This window comes from Miniopterus schreibersii (genome assembly GCF_964146895.1).
Source record: "Miniopterus schreibersii genome assembly, chromosome: 8".
NCBI classification, from domain to species: Eukaryota; Metazoa; Chordata; class Mammalia; order Chiroptera; family Miniopteridae; genus Miniopterus; species Miniopterus schreibersii.
The window spans coordinates 18,848,061-18,870,089 of NC_138109.1; the positions used below are offsets into that span (position 1 = coordinate 18,848,061).

General features: G+C 48.6%; 1 protein-coding gene across 1 annotated transcript in view; it reads right to left on the bottom strand.

Moving 5' to 3' along the window:
- CSMD2 (CUB and Sushi multiple domains 2) overlaps nucleotides 1–22,029 on the bottom strand; it is a gene marked incomplete at its 5' end in the record, with an annotated part of 488,286 nt that overhangs the window by 145,149 nt on the left and 321,108 nt on the right. Inside the window, 6 exons of the mRNA XM_081146285.1 lie at nucleotides 691–906; nucleotides 7,402–7,518; nucleotides 7,713–7,901; nucleotides 8,657–8,844; nucleotides 9,794–9,932; nucleotides 19,230–19,424. Of these exons, the coding sequence (XP_081002411.1) occupies nucleotides 691–906; nucleotides 7,402–7,518; nucleotides 7,713–7,901; nucleotides 8,657–8,844; nucleotides 9,794–9,932; nucleotides 19,230–19,424 (1,044 nt within the window). The remainder of the gene's footprint in view (nucleotides 1–690; nucleotides 907–7,401; nucleotides 7,519–7,712; nucleotides 7,902–8,656; nucleotides 8,845–9,793; nucleotides 9,933–19,229; nucleotides 19,425–22,029) is intronic.

Here is a 22,029-nt window from a genome sequence, read left to right on the forward strand (position 1 = left end):
CTGCTAGGGAACAGCAGGGGGCTAAGCTGGGCCATGTCCACTTCCTAGAGGTCAGATATCTCTTGCCCATCCTGGTGGAGTCCATCTGGTATCTCTGCTTCTAGCTGGGAGGAGGGACTCTGGGGAGCAATGGACAAGGGTGGCAAGGGGACTTGGTGCCAGAGGAGCGCAGGGTCCTCTTTTCTCCCTGAATGCTAAATTAAAGAGTTTTCTTTTCAGGATTCCTAAACACAGAGATAAATATCTATTACTGCTAAGTTAGCATCGATGACAAAGCCCCAAATAAGACTAAAATACTCTAGTATGTTAATTTCAACCCCCATCCTTCCTCTTCTCTTTTCTAAATTGCTGGGGTCGTCAACAGAAGGGGAATCAGGAGAAGTATCTGGAATGACTAGGGCAGGAAGGGACTTCGGTGAACTCCTCTCCTTCAGCCAGTGGGTAGGTCATGTTCAAAGGGAAACCCAGACATCGTGAGAGAAGGGGACTCCCCAACATCTGCCAGCTCCTTCCAAGCGCATTACAGGGAAGTCCGTCCTGTGTCTAACCCAGCTATCTGTTGCTGCAGCACCGAGGTCATTCTCCCAGGGACTGGAGAGTGCAGCAATATCCATCTGCTGGGAACACCAGGGGCTGGCAGCAGAGGGAGGGACTGGGTACCCCTCCCCCAAGAGACCTCACAGGCTTTACCTGAGAAGGTGATGTTGAAGCCTTCATAGGACATGGAGAAGTCGGAAATGAAGCGGACCTGGGCGGTGAAGTTGCCGTAGAGACCGGCGCTGATGGGGGCTGGCAGCCTCGAGCCGGTCAGCTGCCTCAGCGGCTGGGTGAAGCTGCCGTTCTCGGTGATCAGCAGGTAGTCGTGGCCGCTCTCCAGGTGGAAGGTGTGGAAAGTAAAGAACACACCTGCCGAGAGACCAGAAGGGTCAGGGGGACGGCGGTGAGATGGCTGCAGCAGCCTGGCTGCAGCACCGGAGCTCCACAAACATTTCCAGCTTAGGAAGGTCTACAGGTGTGCAGGAGGACGAGCGCGCACCGATGAACCCGTGCGGGTGAACCCGGATGAATGAACTGGGTGGCATCACTGCAACAGGTCTGGCCGGGGAGAAGCGCACTGCTTCACAGAGGTCAACATCTGAAAGGGAGACTTGCGGCTAGGTCTATGAGACTGCTTCATAGCCATTCATTCATTCATTCATTCATTCATTCATTCATTCATTCTCATTCATTCATTCAACATTTGCATGTTTGTTGAATGCTTCCTATGGGCTAGGGTCCAGGGCCAGGTAGGAGCAAGGGGATATATAAGACATTAAACAAATAGCTACAGTAGAGTGGTGACTGCTACAACGAACATAGATCAGCGTGCCTGGGGAGGGGTACCGAATGGGAAGCAGTCTGCAGCAGGAGGGGGGAGTGCAGGACAGCCTCCTAAGGAGCACACACTTCCTTTGGGTCTTAAAAGAACACAGAGGGTTAACCAGGTAGGAGGGGAAAGGGCAACCAGGGCAGGGGGCTGGTGTGTGTGAAGGAGCTGTGGATCCTGGGGCTCAGCAAACCGCATGGTGTGGCCAGACACACTCAGCCGGAAAGATCTGGAAGAGGCTGGGAAGGCAGGCTGGGGCTATGCCGGATAGTTTTACAAAGGCAATGAGAAGACAGAGTGGGTCAGATTTTAGACTTAGCAAGATGTTGGTGGCTGTGAGGAAGACGAATCGGAGGCAGAGGCAGAGAGACAGTGAGAATGGTGGCCGCCGTGCACTGGGCAAGAGGGGCTGGGGAGAGGGGCCGAGAGCAGGAAAGGACACGAGACCTTGGGGAGGGAGAGTGGGGGGAATTATCAGCAAAGGAGGAATGAAAGGGTGAAGGGGCAGGATGGAGGCTTGGGGTGGAGGGGCACTAAGGGCACAGGGAGGGGGGTGGTGAGGGGAAGAGAAAGTGAGGGCTGCACTGAGGGGAGGGGCCGAGGGCACTAAATGAAAACAATAACATTCGTTAATGTTTGAGCACTAAATATTTGTGTGTCACTGTCCTACCTGTTCTGTTACTCTGTAGTAGGCCCTATCTGTTGGAAGGGAAAATATGAAAACTCATTCAATCCTGCCAATAACCCTGGGACACGGGTACGATTATTCTTGTCTCCACTTTACACCCAAGGAAACTGAGGCACAAAAAGATACAGTCACTTGTCCAAGGTCACCCAGCCAGCAAGTGGTAGAGCAGGGATTTGAACTGAGGCCATCTGACTGCAGACTGTGCAATAAACTGCTCCACGACGCTGCTTCTCACACTATAGAAGGAGCCCAGGTGGTAAGAAGGGTCAGGCGGTGGAAAAGGTCACGAAGCAGCAGGATCTCAACACCCAGAGCAACTCCTGAGCCTGTCCAGATAGCAGTTGTGTTGGGTGTACGCACGTGTAAACTGTGCCCACCCGCTAGTGTGTGTGCCCATGGGAGTGTATGCCGTGGAGGTGCTGGGGCAGGAACTCAGGGGGACCAGGGGTGGGTGCTGGGCCCACCTCCTATTCAGAGTCCACGAACCAGCAGCACAGGCATCGCCTGGGAGCCTGTTAGAGATGCAGAGCCTCGGCCTCCCCACAGACCTTCCGAATCGGAATCTGCATGCTAACAAGATCCTGGGTGATTTGTAGGCACGTAAGAGTTTGAGAAATACTTCCCTAGATAATTACTGACACGTTTTTGATAAATGACGGTTGGATCCAAGCTCTTAATGTTAAAGCATTTTAGATGTTTTCATATTCTGGCCTCTCCGTTGGTAGAAGCCGGGGAGCTTGGCATATTTGGCATTCTACGGGTGGGGGTGGGGGAACAGAAGAGGTGGTGGGGCCAGGGATGCGGCTTGTAAATGGCCTGTGCCCAGGCAAACGGGATGCATCCATTTATCTATTTGTTCAAACAGATCCTAAGCACATACTAAGTGTCAGGTCTGTGCTAAGCACCGAGAAAAATCTGCCAGTCTAGTGGAGGAGACGGACCATCGATAGGGAGGATCCAGAGTGAGGCACGGGAAGAGTAAGCAGCGGTGTCGCGAGGGTTGGGAGGCTTCCCAGGGGCTGTAGTCCTTGACGTGACGGGTGTGAGCATACCTGGCGACCCACGGGTATGTGTGCTCGCAGGTATCCTGTCCTCCCGACACACAAACATGTGTGCAAATGAGAAAATGGTTCTCAGTCTACAGAGCTTGGGAACAGGCTCTGTGGATCTAGGCCCTCCCCCTTCCAGCCGGCTGGCAGGGCGGGTGGAGAGGGGGCCAGACCCAGCAACGGGGAGGCAGAGTTGGTTAAGACTTCGCCTTGCGCTCCGTACTTCGGAGGGGCAAACACAGCCCCTCCGAGCAGGAGACATTTGGCTGGGATTCTAAGGGTGATGAAACAACTGAGACGAAACCCCTGGGTTTCCCAGCTGTGCTGACTGCGTGGGGCTCTTCTGGCCAATGTGAGAAAATGAAGACATTGTGACAGACAGAGAGGCCCCAGGTTGGGGTCTGTATCCAGATTTGGGGTGACAGGCGCACACATACACGAATACTGCACTGGAGTGAACCACGCAGAGTCATGTGAAGGACACGGATCCCACGCATGAGCAGAAAGACAGGGCTGTGGGAAAGGCACAGGCTTCAGAGGGAGACTGACCTGGGTCAGAAGCCCATCCACCCGCTGAAGGGTCTCAGCGCACCCTGAGTTTGAGTTTCCTCTACTACAATGTGTGGATGACAGTGTCACCCTCTTAGGTGACATTTAATACTCGGGGTGAGGAACGATTGAGATAGCATATGCAAAGTGCAGGGCCCGGCACATAGTAGGTGTTCTCTTTGCTTGGCTCATCTAACTCCCAGACAACCTTGTGGGTTTTATAAAAGATGTTAGTCCTGGGGTCACAGCAAGGTCACATTCTCTGGACTCCTGACTTGGCCATTCATTTGGGCTGTGTGTACGTCAAAGAGTAATTCTGAATTTTCCAGAGTTTTGAGTCTCTCCTGGTATCCTTCTGCCTGTTAGGGAGCCAACAGAGTGAGTAACCTAATAAGTCTGTTCACCTGAAATACTCTTACAAGCAGGGCCCTCCAGAGAAGGGTCTGGGATCAGTTTAATTCAATTCGTATAAATACTTCTTGAGTTCCTTGTGCGTCAGGCGTAGAGCCGAGCCAGGGAAACCGCAGGAAACAAGGCAGACAGGCATCTCAAAGAACTCAGAGTCCATGGGGGAGACAGATGATGGAAATGCAAGTTCTGTGCAGTGGGGCCAAGCCTGGAACTGGGAAGGTACAGGACCACAGGGGGCCGACAGGGGAGTGCAATCCAGACCTGAGCTGGGGAGAAAGGCCGAGGGCTCATTAGAGGAGGCGAGTTCAGGAAGATGAAGAGCTGGCCAAACGGGGGACAGTGCGGAAGAGGCGGTGTCACAGAGGAAAACCCTGCACTGGACAAAGCTCTCGAGGACAGAGAAAGCGGGACGTTCTGGGAACCGAATGCTCAGTGCACTCAGAACTTCGTGTTTACAGGGCTAGATGAGGCTGGGAAAGGTGACCTGGGCCAGGTTATTAGCTCTTTTACAATTTCATAAAGGTCAGGCGAAGCCTTTAAATGGTTCTGGGGAAGAAGTGGCCTGGTCGTGCATCACTGACCTCCCGCTGATTCTGCCTGGAACCCCCTTCACCTGCCTGATTCCCGCTTACCCTTGAAGAACGGCTTAAGTCTCAGCTCAGGGCACCTGCTTAACCCTTGGGCTGGCCTCTGGATGTTCCCCACCCCTATCTGCTCCATCTTGGGGTTGGCTGTGCTAGACTGAGAGGTCTCTAGGCTTTCTCTCTCCCCCACTAGACCATAAACTTCCCGAAGGCAGGCGACGCACAGTGTCTGTGTTTTCCTAGCACCAGGATAAGTGCACGTGTAAAATAAGTATGTGTTAAATATTTGGGGAACTGCACTGACTTCTAGGCAAAGGCATGTAGAGAGGTGTAGAGAAACACGACCTCTCCCTATAATGACAGCTGCCCAGACGGAGAAAATCATGACTGTAGGGGCTGCTCCTCTAGGGATTGAAGGGCTGCCTTTCTTTCCCTCCTGACGTCACAGAGCAGCTTCCGGCACTTGCACGGCCAACCCTGGCCCAGATGTGGTGGAAACAGCTCTGAGGATGAACAAGGACACTGTCCTGACCCCTCCTCTCCTCCAGAACAACACTGTGGGGAGAAGGGGACAACTGTTCTTGCCCTGATGGCCTGCAGAGTCCTGCCTGGCCCAAGACACCCTGGCCCTTCCTAACCCCGGCTGGGTCAGGCCCATCGAAGGCAAAAGTGAAAGGGCTTAAGTTCATAGATGGGCCAATAAGTTGACTTTTCTTTCAAATTTTCTTTTATTATACAAATAGTATACTTTAAATGATAAATATATGGCAGTGCCATATGTCTCCTAACCATTGCCTTATGAATGGACATTTAAGTAGTTCCTGACTTTTCAAATAAGTGTTTTAGGAGACATCATTGTAGCTAAAGCTCGATGCACAGTTTTACCTTTCTCCAGGTAAATTCAGGCAGTGAAATCGCTGTGTCCCAAGGCACGTGTATTTTTAGGGCTTTTGATTCTTGTCGCCGAATCGCCCTCTGAGAAGTTTCAACCGGTTCACAAATGTCAGCTTTGAGGAAGAGTGTTCGTGGCTCTGCATGGTCTCCTACACGGTTATGATTTTCTTTGCTGACTTGAAAAGGGAAATATGCTTCATTCTGGGTGGGATTTGCATTTCTTTCATTCTCGGTGGGGGCGATGTCTCTTCAGCTGTATTTCCCTCTATTATGAAGAGCTAGTTCACGGATCTGTTCATTTTACATGCCTGGAGAGCAGGAATATTTTTCCTAAAGATTTTAAGAGCTTTTCATGCATCAGGTTGGTAACCCTGAGGAGATTATATGTCGCAAATATTTTTGTTCATTGACTATTTGAATTTTTTTATGCCTTTAAAAAAAATAATTCCATTTGAAGTTTTACTTAATCAAATCTAACAGTCTTTGCTTTTATGGATTCCATATTTGGTGTCACTCTTTAAAGGATGGCCCTATCTGAGGTTAGATTTCCATGATCAAGGACTGGAATTTATGTGGTTAAATGCATGAGGTATAATTTGTTTCTCTTTCTTCTTTCCAAATGTTTAAGCCCACTGTTTTAAAACCATTTATTAAATAATCCATCCTCTCTTCAGTGGGTTAGAAATGACACTTTAATCATATATTAAAGACAGTCTCTCTCTCTCTCTCTCTCTCTCTCTCTCACACACACACACACACACACACAATCTATTTCTGGACCTTTATTCTTCCCCTGATTTGTGTGTCCACTCCTATACTCATACCAAACTGTAAAATTATTTTAACCCACAACAACATTTTAATATCTGGAAGAATTACTTTTCTTTAAAAAAATTTTTTTCTTGGCTTTTCTACATGTTCATTCTTCTAGATCAGAGGGTCTTATCTAAGGGCATGCATCAGAATTAACAGTGACGTGTTCTAAAAACACAGATGGCTGGTTTCCACCTCCAATGTAAACAATCAAAACCTCTAGGGTATGGGCTACACATTAAGGTGCTTGCTAAAGGGCAGGGGGGCTAAGAACCACGACTCTAAAGCAACTTCGGAATAGGCTTCTGGGGGTCAAGGCCAGGTCTGCCCGGTTACTCTTTATTCCCAGACCTGGTATCTGCCACACAGGTGCCATTCAATCACTATTTGATGAACAAAAGAGTACACTAATTGATGTTTATTTTGTAACCAGCACCTTTCCTTTGCTCTTGGGCTCCCAAAGATCACTTATGTGAGGCAACAGTCCAGCCTGGTGAGGAGCAGCTGAGCGATGCGTGAGGAGGACTGCTGTGTCCAGTATCGGAAGGGTGGACATGAGGAAGAGGGAACAGACACATCCTATTTCCCCAAGGACACGGAACAAAGAAGGACGTTTCGGGGGCACCTACCAGGCTATTAGGAGGGGTCAGATCTATCAAAAAATGATAATAGGTGCCCATTGGTTGAATGAGTTGGCCAATTCCCCACCCCTGGGCATGTATAGACATTTTTGACAGAAGGTGTGTCATCTCATGGGGTGTGTTCAAAGCAGATTCCTGCATTAAGGATTTGAGATCTGGGAATCTCCAAGATCTATTCCAGCATGGGGACTTTGATTCTTAAAAATACTTAGTTTTAAATAATTCTGTTTGTGAGTTCTGTGATCAAAGAAAAAGGTTCTGGGACCTATCTTGTTAGTGAGAAAAACTCAGACTAAGCCTAGAGGTCACTATATAGGGAGATCCTTGTTGTGGTCACTTTGACTTGGGGAATGTGGGGTCTGACCATGTCATATCCCAATACCTGCTATGGGACTAAAACACTCACCCTTGCCATGCGATGTCTCGATAATCCAGGTGCAGTTCAAGTTATTGGGGTAGAAGTCGGGGAACCCTGGTGACAAGATGGTCCCACTGGAGCCTTGAATGAAGCCACCACAGAGTGCTACAGGAGTAAAGAAGGCAGTGAAAGACTGGAGCGGCTCAGGAGCTCCCCCAATCCTCCTGGGAACCTGTCCCCCATATCCTTTCAAACCCATAATGCCCACTGACGTTGGGAGTCAGTGCCCCTTCAAGCTCCTGGATTTTCATGGCAGGAAAGGAATCCACTAGTTTAGTGCCCCTTATGGTGTGCCTTACCTTCACAGCTGGGCAGGGCCCGGCTCCACTGGAAGTTGGGCTCACACTCCAGGGGCTCCCCGTCACTTAATGTGTAGCCCGAGTCACAGCTGAAAGTCACCAGAGCACCCACATAGAAGTCATTTCCATGACGCTGCCCATTTACAGGGATCCCTGGATCCAGACAGTGGTCTGACTGCAGGGTTATAGCTGGAAAAGAGAGCCCACAGATGGAAAAGACACCTCACCACCACCACATCAGAGGGACCCCAGCTGACTCACACAGGGAGGGAGGAGAGCCCTGCTTTACAGAAGGCTTACGTTGTCATTCACCCACTCATCAAATGTGGCTGTCAGTATCTGGTGAGAGACTATTAGAAGACCGATCAGAGCAAACAAGTGGGCTTAATCATTCATTCATTCAATGAACATAAGCTGAGTGTCTACTAAGGCTTAGACACCATACTAAGGCTTATGGCTATAAACCTGAACAAGAAAATGACCCCATCCTAATGGTGCTCTCGGCCACAACTTCTTACAATGGTCTGTGGAACTGAATTGACGTCAGTCTCTCTAAATCGAGGCACCAGCAGTGAATGCAGAAGGTGAAGAGAGAGGGTGAGTGACTCGTACATTCAATCTCACTTCAGCTTCACGATCTGTCAAGCACTCTGTGCCCAGAGTGCCCAACATGGTGCCACCTAATTGCACACAAAAGAGGCCTTGCTGGTGTGCAGGCCACCAGCTTCCATTGCTTCTGAAGATCTGACAGGTTCTTTAGAAGAAACTTTCATTCTCTCTAAAGGTTGAGCTCTGAGCGATGCTGAGAGCAAGGGGGGTCTCCCGAGGAGCACAGCCTTGAGAATGCCACGGGGATGGGGCCGAGCGGGCAGCCTACTGGTGGAGCAGTCCCGGGTCCTTTCACCCACCCAGCCAACCCTGTTACCTGCCTCCCCGAGACTCACTCTCATAGCGGAGCTGGAAGCCGATGTCCGAGTGGCTCTTGTCAGTGGAGAAGAGCAGGTAGAGGTAGTTGCTGGTGCTGATGAGGAACTGAGGGACCTGGGTCCCATGGTAGACCCCGATCAAGGGCGCGGAGTATGTCCGTCCATCTCTCACTTCCAGAGTATCATAGTTCACCTCGGTTTTAAATCTGCCAAAGATGGAGATGAATGCTTCTAGAGAAACCCAAGGCTTATTAATTTGCAGATGACAAAAGGCCTTGTCTGACCCAGGGCTTCAGAACAATCAGATTTTGGCAGGCTGGGATAATTTAATATAATTTGCACACATTCACCAGCGATGTGGAGACCTTCTCTACTGTATTTAAGCCCTTCTCTTCCCACAGTGGACACAGCACTCTCAATCCTCTCTGATGCCCAGGCAATGACCCACCGTAAGGCTTAGAGGCACAGTGACTAGCCTCACGGGGGTTAGAATGTTCCAGGCTGGTGTGAGCTGACTATAGACTGGGGCCAAAGCTGATCTCTAGGCTGTTTTTGTATGGCCTGAAAGCAAAGAATGGTTTTTACATTTATAAAGAGGTTTTGTTTTGTTTTTTAAAGCAAAGAATACATAACAGTTATCCAAAAGTGTCTACAAAACCTACAATATTACATCTGGCAGCTCACAGAAATTGGTGGACTGCTATTCTTGACCATGAATGCTTTGCCTAGAAGTTTGTGTTCGCATTTGGGTGGCTTCTTTCCCCACTCGAGGGGCATAACCAGGTGGGAGCTGGAAGTGGGCACAGAGCAGGATCTGGTCAGAGGTCAGGAAGTCGGCCTTCGCATATTGGAAATTTCAGGGTTATGCTCCCCAGGTGCTAATGCCTCCTTCACCATCTCACAGTATCTATCTGCCCACGCTCCCTCCTCTGACATCCCCCAGCCTCTGCTCACCCCTCCAGTCATAATCCCTTAAACAGCACAAACCCTAGTCCTGAGGTTGGGTCAAGGCCAAGGGCAAAGCCAGTGCCGCCTGCCAACTCAGGGAAATCTGTCCCAGCGTTCGCTGACCTTGCTGACCTTGCGGCATCAGTGCTGCTCCCCACTCACTGCAGGTCCCCTCCCACCCTCTCCCGAGGCCCTGGTTACAAGCACCTGTCGAAGGTGATTTTGATGGGGTAGCCTGGCTGGGCTTCGATCACCCAGGCGCAGCTCAGGGCATCCTTGTAGAAGCCAGGCCAGCCCGGAGACAGGATGGTGCCACTGGGCGAAGTCAGATGACCGCCGCAGGGAGCTGGGGGGACAGAAGGGAGAGAAGCAGCTTTCTTGAGGGAGGAAGACAAATGAACAGAGAAAAAAAAATCCTCTCTATAAAATGTGTCCACCAACAAGTATTGCTTTTGTTTTTATGGAAAATTACATAAACTGAATAAACTGTGAGTTCTGTCCACCGGGACCCTTACGGATATGTTCAACTGCATCATTTGGAGTTTTATTAAAGGCCAGAGGGGAGAAATGAAAAGAATCCTTCAAACAAAGTCCTTGCCCATTCTACAGGGGCTGCAGTAGAGCTAATATTTGGGTCACACTAGTCTTTTCTTTGTTCCTCACTCAGTTGTCAGGCCTGTGGCAGAGGCAGGGACCTGCCCCCCACACCCAGCACCGGGCCTCTGGCGCTGGAGACTGGGCAGAGCCCGCTGCTTGGAGCACCAGCAGGACCTGCCCCACTGTGAGCTCCACGAGGGCAGGGGCCCTATCACTGTCCTACTCGGCTCAGATCCCAGCACTTAGCCTAGAGCTTGGCACAGTTGTCCCTCTGTGCCCCAAATCAGCAACTATTACTTAGATGAATGAATGAATGGATGGAAGGATAAACGAATGCTGTCCATGTCGGTGATGCCACCAGACACTGGTGGTCAAGGCACACCTCTGATCTCACCAAGCCTGTCATTGCTGTCCCTTGGCCTCGCTGCCCATTCTTCCCTTCCCTCAGCTTCCTACTCTTACCCACATTTTCCCCATCATTCTTGCCTCTTCCTGCAACCAGACCCTTGGCCCCTATGGTGGTCATGAGCGCTCTTCCAGTCCCCCTCCTTCAGGGTACGTGGTTGGCTCTCACTGTGGAAGTGATGCTAGGCCACGTGACCACCTTGACCAGTAAAATGAGAGTGGGAGTGACGCACGTCTGTCCATGGGGGAACTGTAAGAGCCAGGACACGATCTGTGAAATTTCCTGCCTTGGTGACTGTGGAACAAGAGTGGAGATGGACATCCTGTCAGCCGGCCTGTAAGTGAATCCGAGGAGCAGAGTCCCCGATGACGGGCTACACATGTAATCTGGGAGAGATATGACTCCTGTGTTTAAGCCACTGGGGTTTGGGGGTTGCTTGTTAACACCGTCTAACCTAGGCCACACCTCTCTCCCCACTCCCAGTGAGGCTGCTGTCGCCACACTGCCATGGACTGAGAGCCCACGCGTGCCGGGCATTTAGCGTCACACCAATAGTCATGCTCAGTCTTCACCAAACCCAGACCCTGTGAGGGGCTGCTATTCCTTTCTCCAGCTTACAGCTAAGAGAGCTGATGCTAATGGAGGCTCAGTAACTAGTCCTGTGTTAGCAAGTGGTAGTGCCTGGACTCAGACCTAGGAAGATGGTGTAAACCCAGAGATCTCAGGCTGAGCAGCCTCCCAGCCTTAAAGGAACCCCTGCTTCCTTGGGATTTCCTTACTATGGGGCTACCAGGTGCCAAAAATGCCCTGAACAAGACCGGGGAAGGGGCTAAAGAGCTACCAAGCACTTCTATCTCTGCAAGTTTTTGTGACTTCCTCCAGGCAATCAGTTTCATAAAATACAGCCAAATGTAGCACCTTCCCTCTCTCAATTCTATAAGCTTCTTGGAAATATCTCAAATAACTGTCAAGCATTCTTAATAGAAAGTTAAAATAGGAAGTTTAACAAATAAAGTAAAAAATAATAATGGTGGTGATAATAGTAGACGACTCATACTGATGACAGGACGCTTTATTATCCCCATTTCACAGAGGAGGAAACTAAGGCTACACAGGCTAAGAGATTAGATCGAGAGCTAATGAAGTTAGTGCTGAGATTTAACCTCAAGACCTCTGACTCCAAATTCCCCTGCAGCACATAATAGTTCTACAACCGCGGCCGGTGGTAATGAGCTCATGGCTACCGAGAGCTTATGCATGTCAGGGCTTATGGATTATCCTTGTGACAACTGCAACACTAAAAGGCAGATAGTGTTATTACCCTCATTTTATAGGCAGGGATTACTGCCCATTTTCAGTAGGGTGAGGCTGGAGAAACAGGTAATTACACAGCACCTATATCAAACACGGAGAGTAAATTGCAAATGGGTATTATCACCTCCTGGATAAGCTGGTTTTCGGAACTGATCCATCCATCTCTCTGAGACCACTAAAGCTTTCCTCCATTTCTCCAATGGACACGTGAGACCTTGCAGGTGAGGCGGGCATGCCGACCGCTCTATCCCGGGTCTCCCTGCAGGTACTAGCCCCCAGCAGAAGTAGGGACTCTCTCTTGGCTCCAGTTCAACACAGGCCCAGCCTCTTTGGTTGCTGGACTGTGATCTCCTCACTCACTTTCCAGGAAGCCAGAAATCACACAGTCACTCCATTCAGTGCATGTTTATCAGCAAAGCTCTACCCAAAACCTCCAGCGAGGGAACCCGAACCCCGCCGTTGGCAGTCAGTGTTTTATTCTTTCTCTGCTCTGTTGCTTTGTTACCTGGGCCAGTTCATCTCCTCTCCTGCTCATGTGATGGTCCAATGACCTCTCTATCCATTCGGTCCTTCGCTCTCCCTAGTTCATCTTCATATTTCAGGTGGCAGCTGCCAGGCAGGGAGGAGGGCAGGATTCCTAAATGCATGTCTCTTTAACATTTGAAAAGAGGCCCAACCTCACTCTCACTACGAAAATACATGTTAAAACTACAACAAGAAGTAGTTTCTCATCAGGTAGGCAAAACCAAAGCTGGATGACATGTGATGCTGGGGGAAAGCAGATGTTCTAGGACCTTGCTGGTGGAAACAGAAAATGACACAGCCCCTATGAAGGAAAATTTGGTGATATCCAGAAAATTCATATGCATTTACTCTATGACCCAGCAATTCTATTTGCAGAACTCTATCCCCAAGACATAATAGCAAAATATGAAATGACATACCTATCTATCTATCTATCTATCTATCTACCTACCAATCATCTATCTATCTATCTGAGGCTATACAAGACAGCATTATTTGTAAGAGCAAAACATTGAAAACAGCCCAAATGTTCAGCAATGAGTGAATGAACTGGGGTAATCAACAAAATGGATTATTTATGCAGCAAGAATGAGGAATAGTCTATATAATGTCATGGAGGGGTCCCTAGAATATATTATTAAGTAAATAAAAGCAAGGTAGATAGATAAAAAATAAGGGTATAGTATGATTCTACATCTAGGAAAGGGGTGGGAGACACACACACTTACCTACTCTTATTAACAATCAATGCAAGAGTAACCCCAAATCTCAACATTACCTATGGAAAGAGGGAGTGAACAGGGTAGAGAGGATAAGAATAGAAGCTAGACTTTCTCAGTATACACCTCATTTTAGAGGTTTAGCTTTGGATCTTTGTAAGTACTGTGCACAATTAAAAAGAAATACTGAAATTTGGTAAGCCATTTCTTAAAACTCAAAAAGTAGAGGAACTAAATGAATGCAATACTGTGTCAGTTGGCAGCATAATCACACATGAAGAAACTAGTGGAAAAAAGTTAAAAACACTGTAATTTGATAGCCCATTCTAGTAAGAAGAGGGGACAAGAAGAATTGAAAGAGATATAAAATTAAACCCCTGGAAACCACACACACACACACACACACACACACACACAAACAAAAAAAAAAAGAATTGAAAGAAAAACAACCTAAACTATTTCCAGTAATCACACTGCTGTACGTGGTACTGGTATCGCAATTCTGAGGCTCTCCGGTATGTTGGTGGAATGGGAAATTGTGTTGGTGTTGTTGGGGACTGGGCTTTTCAGCAAGAGTGAAAGGAGGTACAGATATGACATCAAGGAAGTTAAGTAAAAAGGAAACTGTGTTCTTGCATTGGAAATAAAATGAACCCCTGATGCATTTTATCCTTAAAAAACTATTTCTTAGCTCTGTTCATTGAAAAGACTTAGAAACAAGGGCCTACTCAATCGTAATAAGCACCTCCAGAGCCCAGATTCTAAATATCATTCTTCACTTAAAAAGAAACCAGGGCTCCGTGGAGAAACAGTTGATTCCAGGTTGGGGACAGAAAATGCACAAGATGTGGTTGGGCTAATTTCAAAAGGCTTCCACTGGCCAATGGGACAATTTGAGAGTCGATTAGAGTAACAATGGCAGTAGATTTAAATACATAAAATACGTTTAAATATATTAAGGTATTTACAAATGTTCAGCTTTGGAAGGTGTTAAGGAATCGACTCATTAATATGAAAACTGGTAAATAGAAGAAAATTAAGTATTTTTCCTGCCTTCCCTTTAGAAACCATACCTCAGGGTCACCAAACAGTCGATGCAGGCAAGTTTTAAGTATCCCAGCTTATGAAAGAAGAAATGATAGCAAGTTTCCAGTGTGCAATCCCCAGGCTATGATCGCTGATTATTCCTAATGTCTCCCAAAGAGAGACAACCAGACATTATGTGCCTCTGAGGGAAGCACAGAGCCCTGCCTATAAAATACTCTGGCCAAAGAAATGGAACCTAAATCCGATTAGGTTTCTAGATCTCACTGCCAATGAAAGGAAATGTAAGATAGAGAGGATCGTGTTAAATAACCTCCCAGGGATGTAATCACCAGAATTCAGGGTGCAAGAGACTCCACAGGATAAATGACCCGGCTTCTTCAACAAAAAATTGCAGGGGGTGTTTAAGGGGGTAGATACCTTAGATTAAAGAAGATGAGACATATAAGCCAATTACAATGTATAAACCTAGCTAGGCTTCTGATTTTTAAAAAAGTGCTATAAAGGAAAGGATTAGACAATCATGGACATTTGATTATAGTGTGATTTTTATTTTTTTAAGATAGCAGTGTTGTGGTTATGTCTTAAAGAGTTCTTTTTTATCCGTTAGGATACACATTAAAATGTTGTGGATGAAATATTTTGCCTGAAATTCGCTTCGTAATAATCTCAGAGCAGGGTGGTGGTGTAAAATGAAACAAAATAGGCCATGAGTTTGTAATTGTTGAAGCTGGGCAACAGGTGATGGGTACATGAGGTTCATTATACCAGTATCTCTGTTTGAAATTTTCATTAAAAATGTTAGGGCAAACAAGAGACGTGAAGGCAGTGACTCCAACAGACATTTGTTTAGCTCTCTTCAGAGCAGCAGCATTCACAACCGCTCCAGAAACGCCCGCTGACAGGTGAACGGATAAACAGATGTGCGTGCACACAGTGGGTGTTCTTCAGCCTTGAAAAGGAAGGAAATTCTGATATATGCAACACCACAGATGAACCTTGAGGACATGATGCCACGTGAAATAAGCCAGTCACAAAAGGACAAATATTGTACGATCCCACTTATATGAGGAACTTACAGTAGTCAGATTCACAGAGAGTAGAATGGTGGTTGCCAGGGTTCAGGGGGAGGGGGAATGGGGAGTTTGTGTTCAAATGGCCACAGAGTTTCTCAGTTTTGAGAGCTGAAAAAAATTCTGAAGATGGATGGTAGAGCTGGTTGCACAATATGAATGTACTAAGTATCACTGACCTGTACACCTAAATTGATAAAGATGGTAAATTCTGTTAGGTGTATTTCACTTACTAATGAAGAGGAGAGGGTCCTGCCTTGAACAGAAAGAGGAGCTCAGCAATAGACAAGACACCCTGTGCCTAACTCAGTGCCTGGGACACAGCAGGTGCTCAATAAATGGTTTTTTTTTGAAGGAGTGAAAATATTGATTGAAAGGTAGAGCTACGGGATGTCATGACTGAATCGAGTTCCTCCAAATTCATAGGTTGAAGTCCTAACCCCCTAACGAAACTGTTTTTGGAGATGGGACCTTTAAGGAGATAGTTAAGGTTAAATGAGGTCAGAAGGGTGGATGGGTGTCCTTAGAGAGGAGGAAGAGGCACTAGGCATGCAGGCACATAGAGAGGAGAGGCACGGGAGGACCCAGCAAGAAGGCCTCCGCCTGGCAGCCGAGGAGAGAGGCTTCAGGAGAAACCCACCCTGCTGGCACCTTGATCTTGGACTTGTAGCCTCAAGAACTGTGACAAACAAATTCCTGCCATTTAAGCGACGAGTCTGTGGCATTTTGTTATGGCAGCATGAGAGGATCAATACACTGGGCTTCTGATGAGGGGCCCGTGTCCTTGTGAGGGATGCGCCACCTCTCCTGCCCTCTGATGCTACAGCTGTCCAAGGCAATGGTGATGCTATAGGATGGTACCAAGGACTAGTAATCGACGGGTGCCTTTTCCTTTCCTGTATGTTCATCCTCATAGCAACCTGCAAGGTGGCTACTGGTGTTCGCCTCACTTCACAGCTGAGGAAACCGGTACAGAGAAGTTAGGTATCTGGTCCCGCAACACACAACTAGGAAGCGGCAGAGCCACGATTTAAACTTGGGTGGTCGGACTCCAGCGTCCGCATCTCTAACCACTGTGGGTGGGCTTGGGAATGCCCACCCTGACAGTAATACTAAGTGTCCGGTGGAAAGGCCAGAGGCAGCAACAGCCTGTTTCTCTGCCTTCTACTCCGCCCTGCCCTGCTGCTGTGCCACCCATGGGCGCCCTCACCACCCTGCCTCCGCCATGTAGCAGAATGAAAAGAGTCGCACAGACCTAACTTGGTGATTAAGGGGTGGTTCTGGGGTCAGAATATCTGGATTGGCATCCCGACCCTCCCGCTCACTCAGCTGCGTGACCTTGGGCCAGCTGCGCAACCACTCTGTGCTTTGGGTTCCCCGTCTGTGAAGTGAGGACAGTGACAGCGCCTATCTCCTAGGCCGTCAGGAGGGCTCCGCAGGACAGCGCACGTAAAGCACCTGGCTAGTCTTCAGCACACGGCAACTGCTCGGTTATTACCAGCCGGGCGATCTCGGCCACGCCGTCCATCTCGCTGCCTTCCGCGGGTCTCACGGACAGAGCACAGGGACATCTCCCTCAGGAGGGTGACAAGAAGCTGAACAGGCTGGAAGCTCCCTAACTGCCCTTCCCTCTGCCTTGGAGGCCTAAATGGGCTGCAGCGATCACTTGGATTCCCCTCGTGGGGCTGGGGAGAATCGGCCTTCTTTCTTTTTCGTAGAACTTAAACATTTTCTGAGTATAAAAGTAACACATTTGGTATAAACACGGAGAAAAAAAAGGTACACATGTTTATACCAGACTGTTAAACTGTTTTCCTCTGGGGAATGAGATCGGGTTGAACTTTATTTCACTTGCGATTTATTTAAAATTTTTTTACAGCCACCAAGTATTACTTTAAAAAGAAAATACATACTCACTATAGATTATTTATCTCCTGTTCCCCCCCCCCATGTATTTCTTCTAAGCAACATTTAAAAAAAATCCAGTTTGAGTCTTTGACGTTTAATAAGGAGTTTAATTACCTTTATTATGATGACTGATATGTTTGTCTTACTGCTGTCATTTTGTTTTATGCTGCCAATTTCTGACGCTTCCATGGGGGGTCCTGTCTTTGTCTTTTGCGACAGACAATATGTCTCCTTTTGTTTTAATTTTCTACTGGGATATGGAAAGTAGAGAATCTGCTTTTCATCCTATTTGTGGATGATTTTAAGTCTTTCATAAACATGTTTGGAAGTATATTCTCTCGAGTGACACAATTCAAGAAAAACAGAGTAACAGTGTAGCCAAGAGACTAGGTTTGAATTCTGGCTCTGTCACCTATAAGCTGGGAGAAACCTGGGCAAGTGACTCAACCTCTCTGTGACCAGCGGGGGCCATAACTACACCTGCTTCCTAGACTGGCGCATGGCTGAAATGAGTAAGTAAAACACTAATCACAGTGGGACAGAATTCGTTGGTTCTTCTTTAAAAGAGACAAGGGCCTGGCCGATCCTGGCTCAGCGGTTGAGCATCGACCTAGGATCCAGGAGATTGGGGTTCGATTCCTGGTCAGGGCACATGCCCGGGTTGCGGGCTTGACCCCCAGTGGGGGGCATGCAGGAGGCAGCTGATCAATGACTCTCATCATTGATGTTTCTATCTCGTCCCTCTCTCTGAAATTGATAAGGATATATTAAAAAAAAAAAAAAAAAGAGAGAGACAAGGAAGAGAGGAATGTGGGGAGAGAGAGCCAGGCAGTCCCTTGTAGATGCCTGCACTACCTGGAAGTCTTTCTTAGGAAATTTCTGATTTTCTTTTTTAAATCCTCACCCAAGGACATGCTTAGAGAGAGGAAATTAGAGAGAGAGAGAGAGAGAGAGAGAAACATACATTGGCTGCCTTCCCTATGCTCTCTGACTGGGGATCAAACCAGCAACCTGGGCACGGCCCTGACCAGGAACTGAAACGGCAACCTTCTGGTGCACGGGATGAACCCGACCAACTGAGCCACTGCGGCCAGGGAGGAGATTTCTCATTTTAAACATATGGATCCCGTATGTTCTCTAGATCAGGGGTCATCAAAAGCCAGCCCAGGGGCCACATCCAGCCCATTTACTTGTGTTGTCTCAGGCTGTTCTCATATAACGATGGCCACGTTGAGGAGAGACTGCGGGGCCTGCAAAGCCAAAAATTCTTCCCAGCTGGCCCTTTAAGAGAAGTTTGCCGACTGCTGCTTTCTATCAGCCGGATAATCATCCCTCTTTCTAAATTTAGGAGAAGCAGCCATTTTCTCCCTCGTCCCATTACAGCCTCTCAAAAACTAAGTGGCTCTTAGCATATATTAAAAGAGTTTTTAAAAGACCATTAGCTTCTGCATTTAATTGTCCACAAGGTGGGGATACTTAATCAAAAACAAAACTAGAACATTGAAAAAGACAGAAGATGCTGATTATAAAGCAGGGTTCTCCCAAGGCTGGGGTGCCAGGGGGAAAAGGGTCCATGGAAGGGCCAGATTCCAGGGGTTTCTCCGCTTGACCTGCTCTACAGTTTTAGAGCCGGGATTGGCCACCCTAGGCAGTGTCTCTCACTCCTCCCCTCTGATGTACTGCTCCCCAGGTCCCCCAAACCAGGGTGGCAGCAAATGCCCTTCACTCTGAGAATAATGAGAAGGCTCCTCTTCCCTGCGCCCCCACAGGGTCTTTCTAATAGGCTGCCCCTTATTTTTGGTTGCCTACTGTCCCCCCAGGGACAGAATGAATGAGACAGCTTTAATTTCAAAATTAGCACTTTGCTGTGAATAGTGAGCTGTGTTAAGGCCCATTAACAAGACCAGATTCTTGCCTGCATCATATGCAGCTTCGAGTGTTTCAGTGCCTGGGCAGGACGGTGGTGGGGAGCACCCGGTGCAGGAGGGAAGCGGTGGAGAGGAGTGGAGGGTTCTGCAGGTACCAAGTCCTGGTGGCCCCAGGCGGCAGGCACCTACCTTCACACCGCAACACGGCGCTGTTCCAGACCACGCTGCCTTCCTTCAGGATGCAGGTGATGGTCTCCGAGCCCTGAGTCCCCAGGAAGCCTTCGTCACAGAGGAAGGAGATAGAACTTCCCAGCTGGAGGCTGTCACCGAACCGTTTGCCATTCACTGGAACGCCGGGATCGGGGCACTCGTTGTGTCGGAAGGCTGTGGGGATGGGGGTCAAGGATGTCATTAGGCAGATCTGGTGTGCAGATGGACCCCAAAGAAAGTCAGCTTCATTATGATGGTCAACCCTAGCCCTCCACCAGTCCCCCAAGAATCCGCCATGCTGGGGGGAGAGCCAGAGACCCTAGACCCAGGGACCGATGTTGTGCATAAAGGGGGTGATTGTTAAACCTGCTCTCTTGCCTTCCCAAGCACCTAATCCAATTTCATTCTAATGAACATTTATTGAGCAGGCAGTGGGCTAAGGATTTCTCATAGTCACCTGCTTGCATCATATAATGATTACACGAAGTAGATACTATTATCCCAGTTTGCAAATGAGGAAACTGAGGCTTCAGGACCAGATCTGTTTCCTCAATGCCAAATCCATTCCATGCTTCCCTGTCTTCAGTCATTGGTGACACTAATAGACACCAAGCATCATGAAGCAGGTGTCCTGGAATCAGTGCTGTCTGAACCCATTTCCTTCACTCCCTCGTCTCTGTCAGGCTGCCTCTCGCTCTCGCAGGCAACTGATGATGCAGGTGGGGCTGGGGGAGGACAGAGTGAGAACACCTTTGGGCTTAATCGAGCTTTGCCTCTTGTTAGTTACATGGTCCTGGGAAACTTATGTAATCTTGCTGAGCCTGTTTCCTGACCTATAAAACGAGATCATCCTTCACTTGCAGGGTCATCCTGGGATAGAAATAAAATGAAAGCTGATATGAATAGCAGAGTGGAGAATATCTGTACAGCTGTACAGCTCCTGACGGGCGGTAAGGACTCATTAAGAATGAGTTGCCTTCCCTTCCTTCCTCCCATTTTCCCTTCATCACCACTGCCCCTGAGCATATTCCCAGCCCTCCTCCATCACGGGTCAGGGTGCCAGTTCTCTCACTCAAGTCTCTGAAGCCACACCCAGTTTGCACCCCTGCTGTATGAAGGCCAACGGCTTAGCCGTGGAGACCAGGTTCCGTGGCTGCAAGGGCAAGTACCACTTTAAGAAACTCAGTTTACAAGCCTCTGAAGTCCCTGAGTGATAGAAACATTTGCACAGTCAGAAACAGAAGCAGCCTGCCCTGGAGGCTGCTGGATCTTGCTGGAGGCAAGAGGCCTGGAGACCTGGCGATCCTCCCTACTGAAGGTGAGCTGTGGGGGATCCAAGGTGGAGGTGAGTGTGCTGATTCCTTGCAGAGCCTCCACGAAGTCCCCACCACCCTTCCCTCTGAAATGCAGAGCCTAGGGCAGCCCAGACCTCAGGCTCTCAACCTTTCTTTATTAGGAACTATAATCATGAGGTTGCCCTGACATTTAGAAATAAGTGGTGCCCGAAGCCAGAAGTCCAGGTGTCACACACACCCTATCAGTCATACACACACACACACACACACACACACACACATGCACACAAAGATCTAAATATGGAGCTATTTTCAACACCTGGGAGCAAGAGCTCTAAGTCAAGGATTTAAACACTGCCCAGCTCTAACTGGGCATCTTTTCCAACCTGTCTCCTGCCATGTGAAAAGGGCTAGATCTCAGTCTACGAGGTTTCTGGTTGGGGCCCGGCGTGACGACTGCACTGTGCTCACACAGCAGGTGCTCAGTAAACAGCATCTACTTCACACTGTTGAAGGTGCTCCATGTGGAAGAAGGATTAGGTTTACTCCAAGGAGCTCCAGGGGTGGGGGAAGACCCCGGGTCCTTGTTACAGGGACAGAGCTTTCAGGTCATCACAAGGGGAAGCACCGAGTGCTCTCCTTCTATGGAGACGGCTGTCTGGGGAGGTGAGCTCCTGACACTGGGCACACTCCAGCTCAGCCTTGATGGTCATCAGTAGGGATGTGACCCAGGAGATGGCTGTCCTGCAGGGAGACTACGCTGCTTTCCAAACACTTGTCCACGGACTACTGTTCACTAGCTGTATCTGAACCTCCTCAGAACCTCTCAAAAAGTAGATGCTGGGGCCTTGGCCCCCTGTAGATTCTGACTCAGCAGTAGGATGGGGCCCAGAGTTTAAAATATTATTTCTACTTCTCCATCCAAATGCCTCTCTGTGTGAATGCACAGAAAAACACCTGATGTCTGTAACAGTGTTCGCCACATGCTGTCAAGAACCATTTCTGGGTGGGGAACTTGGGGTGGTGGTTAGCATTTCCTCTTTGACCTGCCCCGGTTTTCTGAGTATTTACGTATTGGGTGTGTGTCATTTTTGCAGTGCTGGAGAAATCCTGGAGAGGAATGCGAGGTAGGAGCTTGGTCCTCAGGTAAGGTCCACAGCCTTCCACCTCTTCCTCCCGAGGACCCAGCATTTGCTCCTTTCCTGGAAAATGGGGACTTCCTGGTTTTCCTGGGAGACTATACGCGCGCATTTTTGCCGCGGGTGCCCCATCCGTGTCCACACTTCCTTTGACCCTGCAGAGCTGTCTGCTGTCACCATCCTGGACAAGTGGGGCCTCCCTGGGGACCTCTTAACTTCATTCGCACTTCCCCAGGGGAGTGAGAACATTGAGTCATTCATGAATCTTTCCACTCAAAAAACATTTACTGACCCTTCCCATGCACCAGACCCTGTGCTGGGCAGGTAAGCAGTACCCTGCCCTAC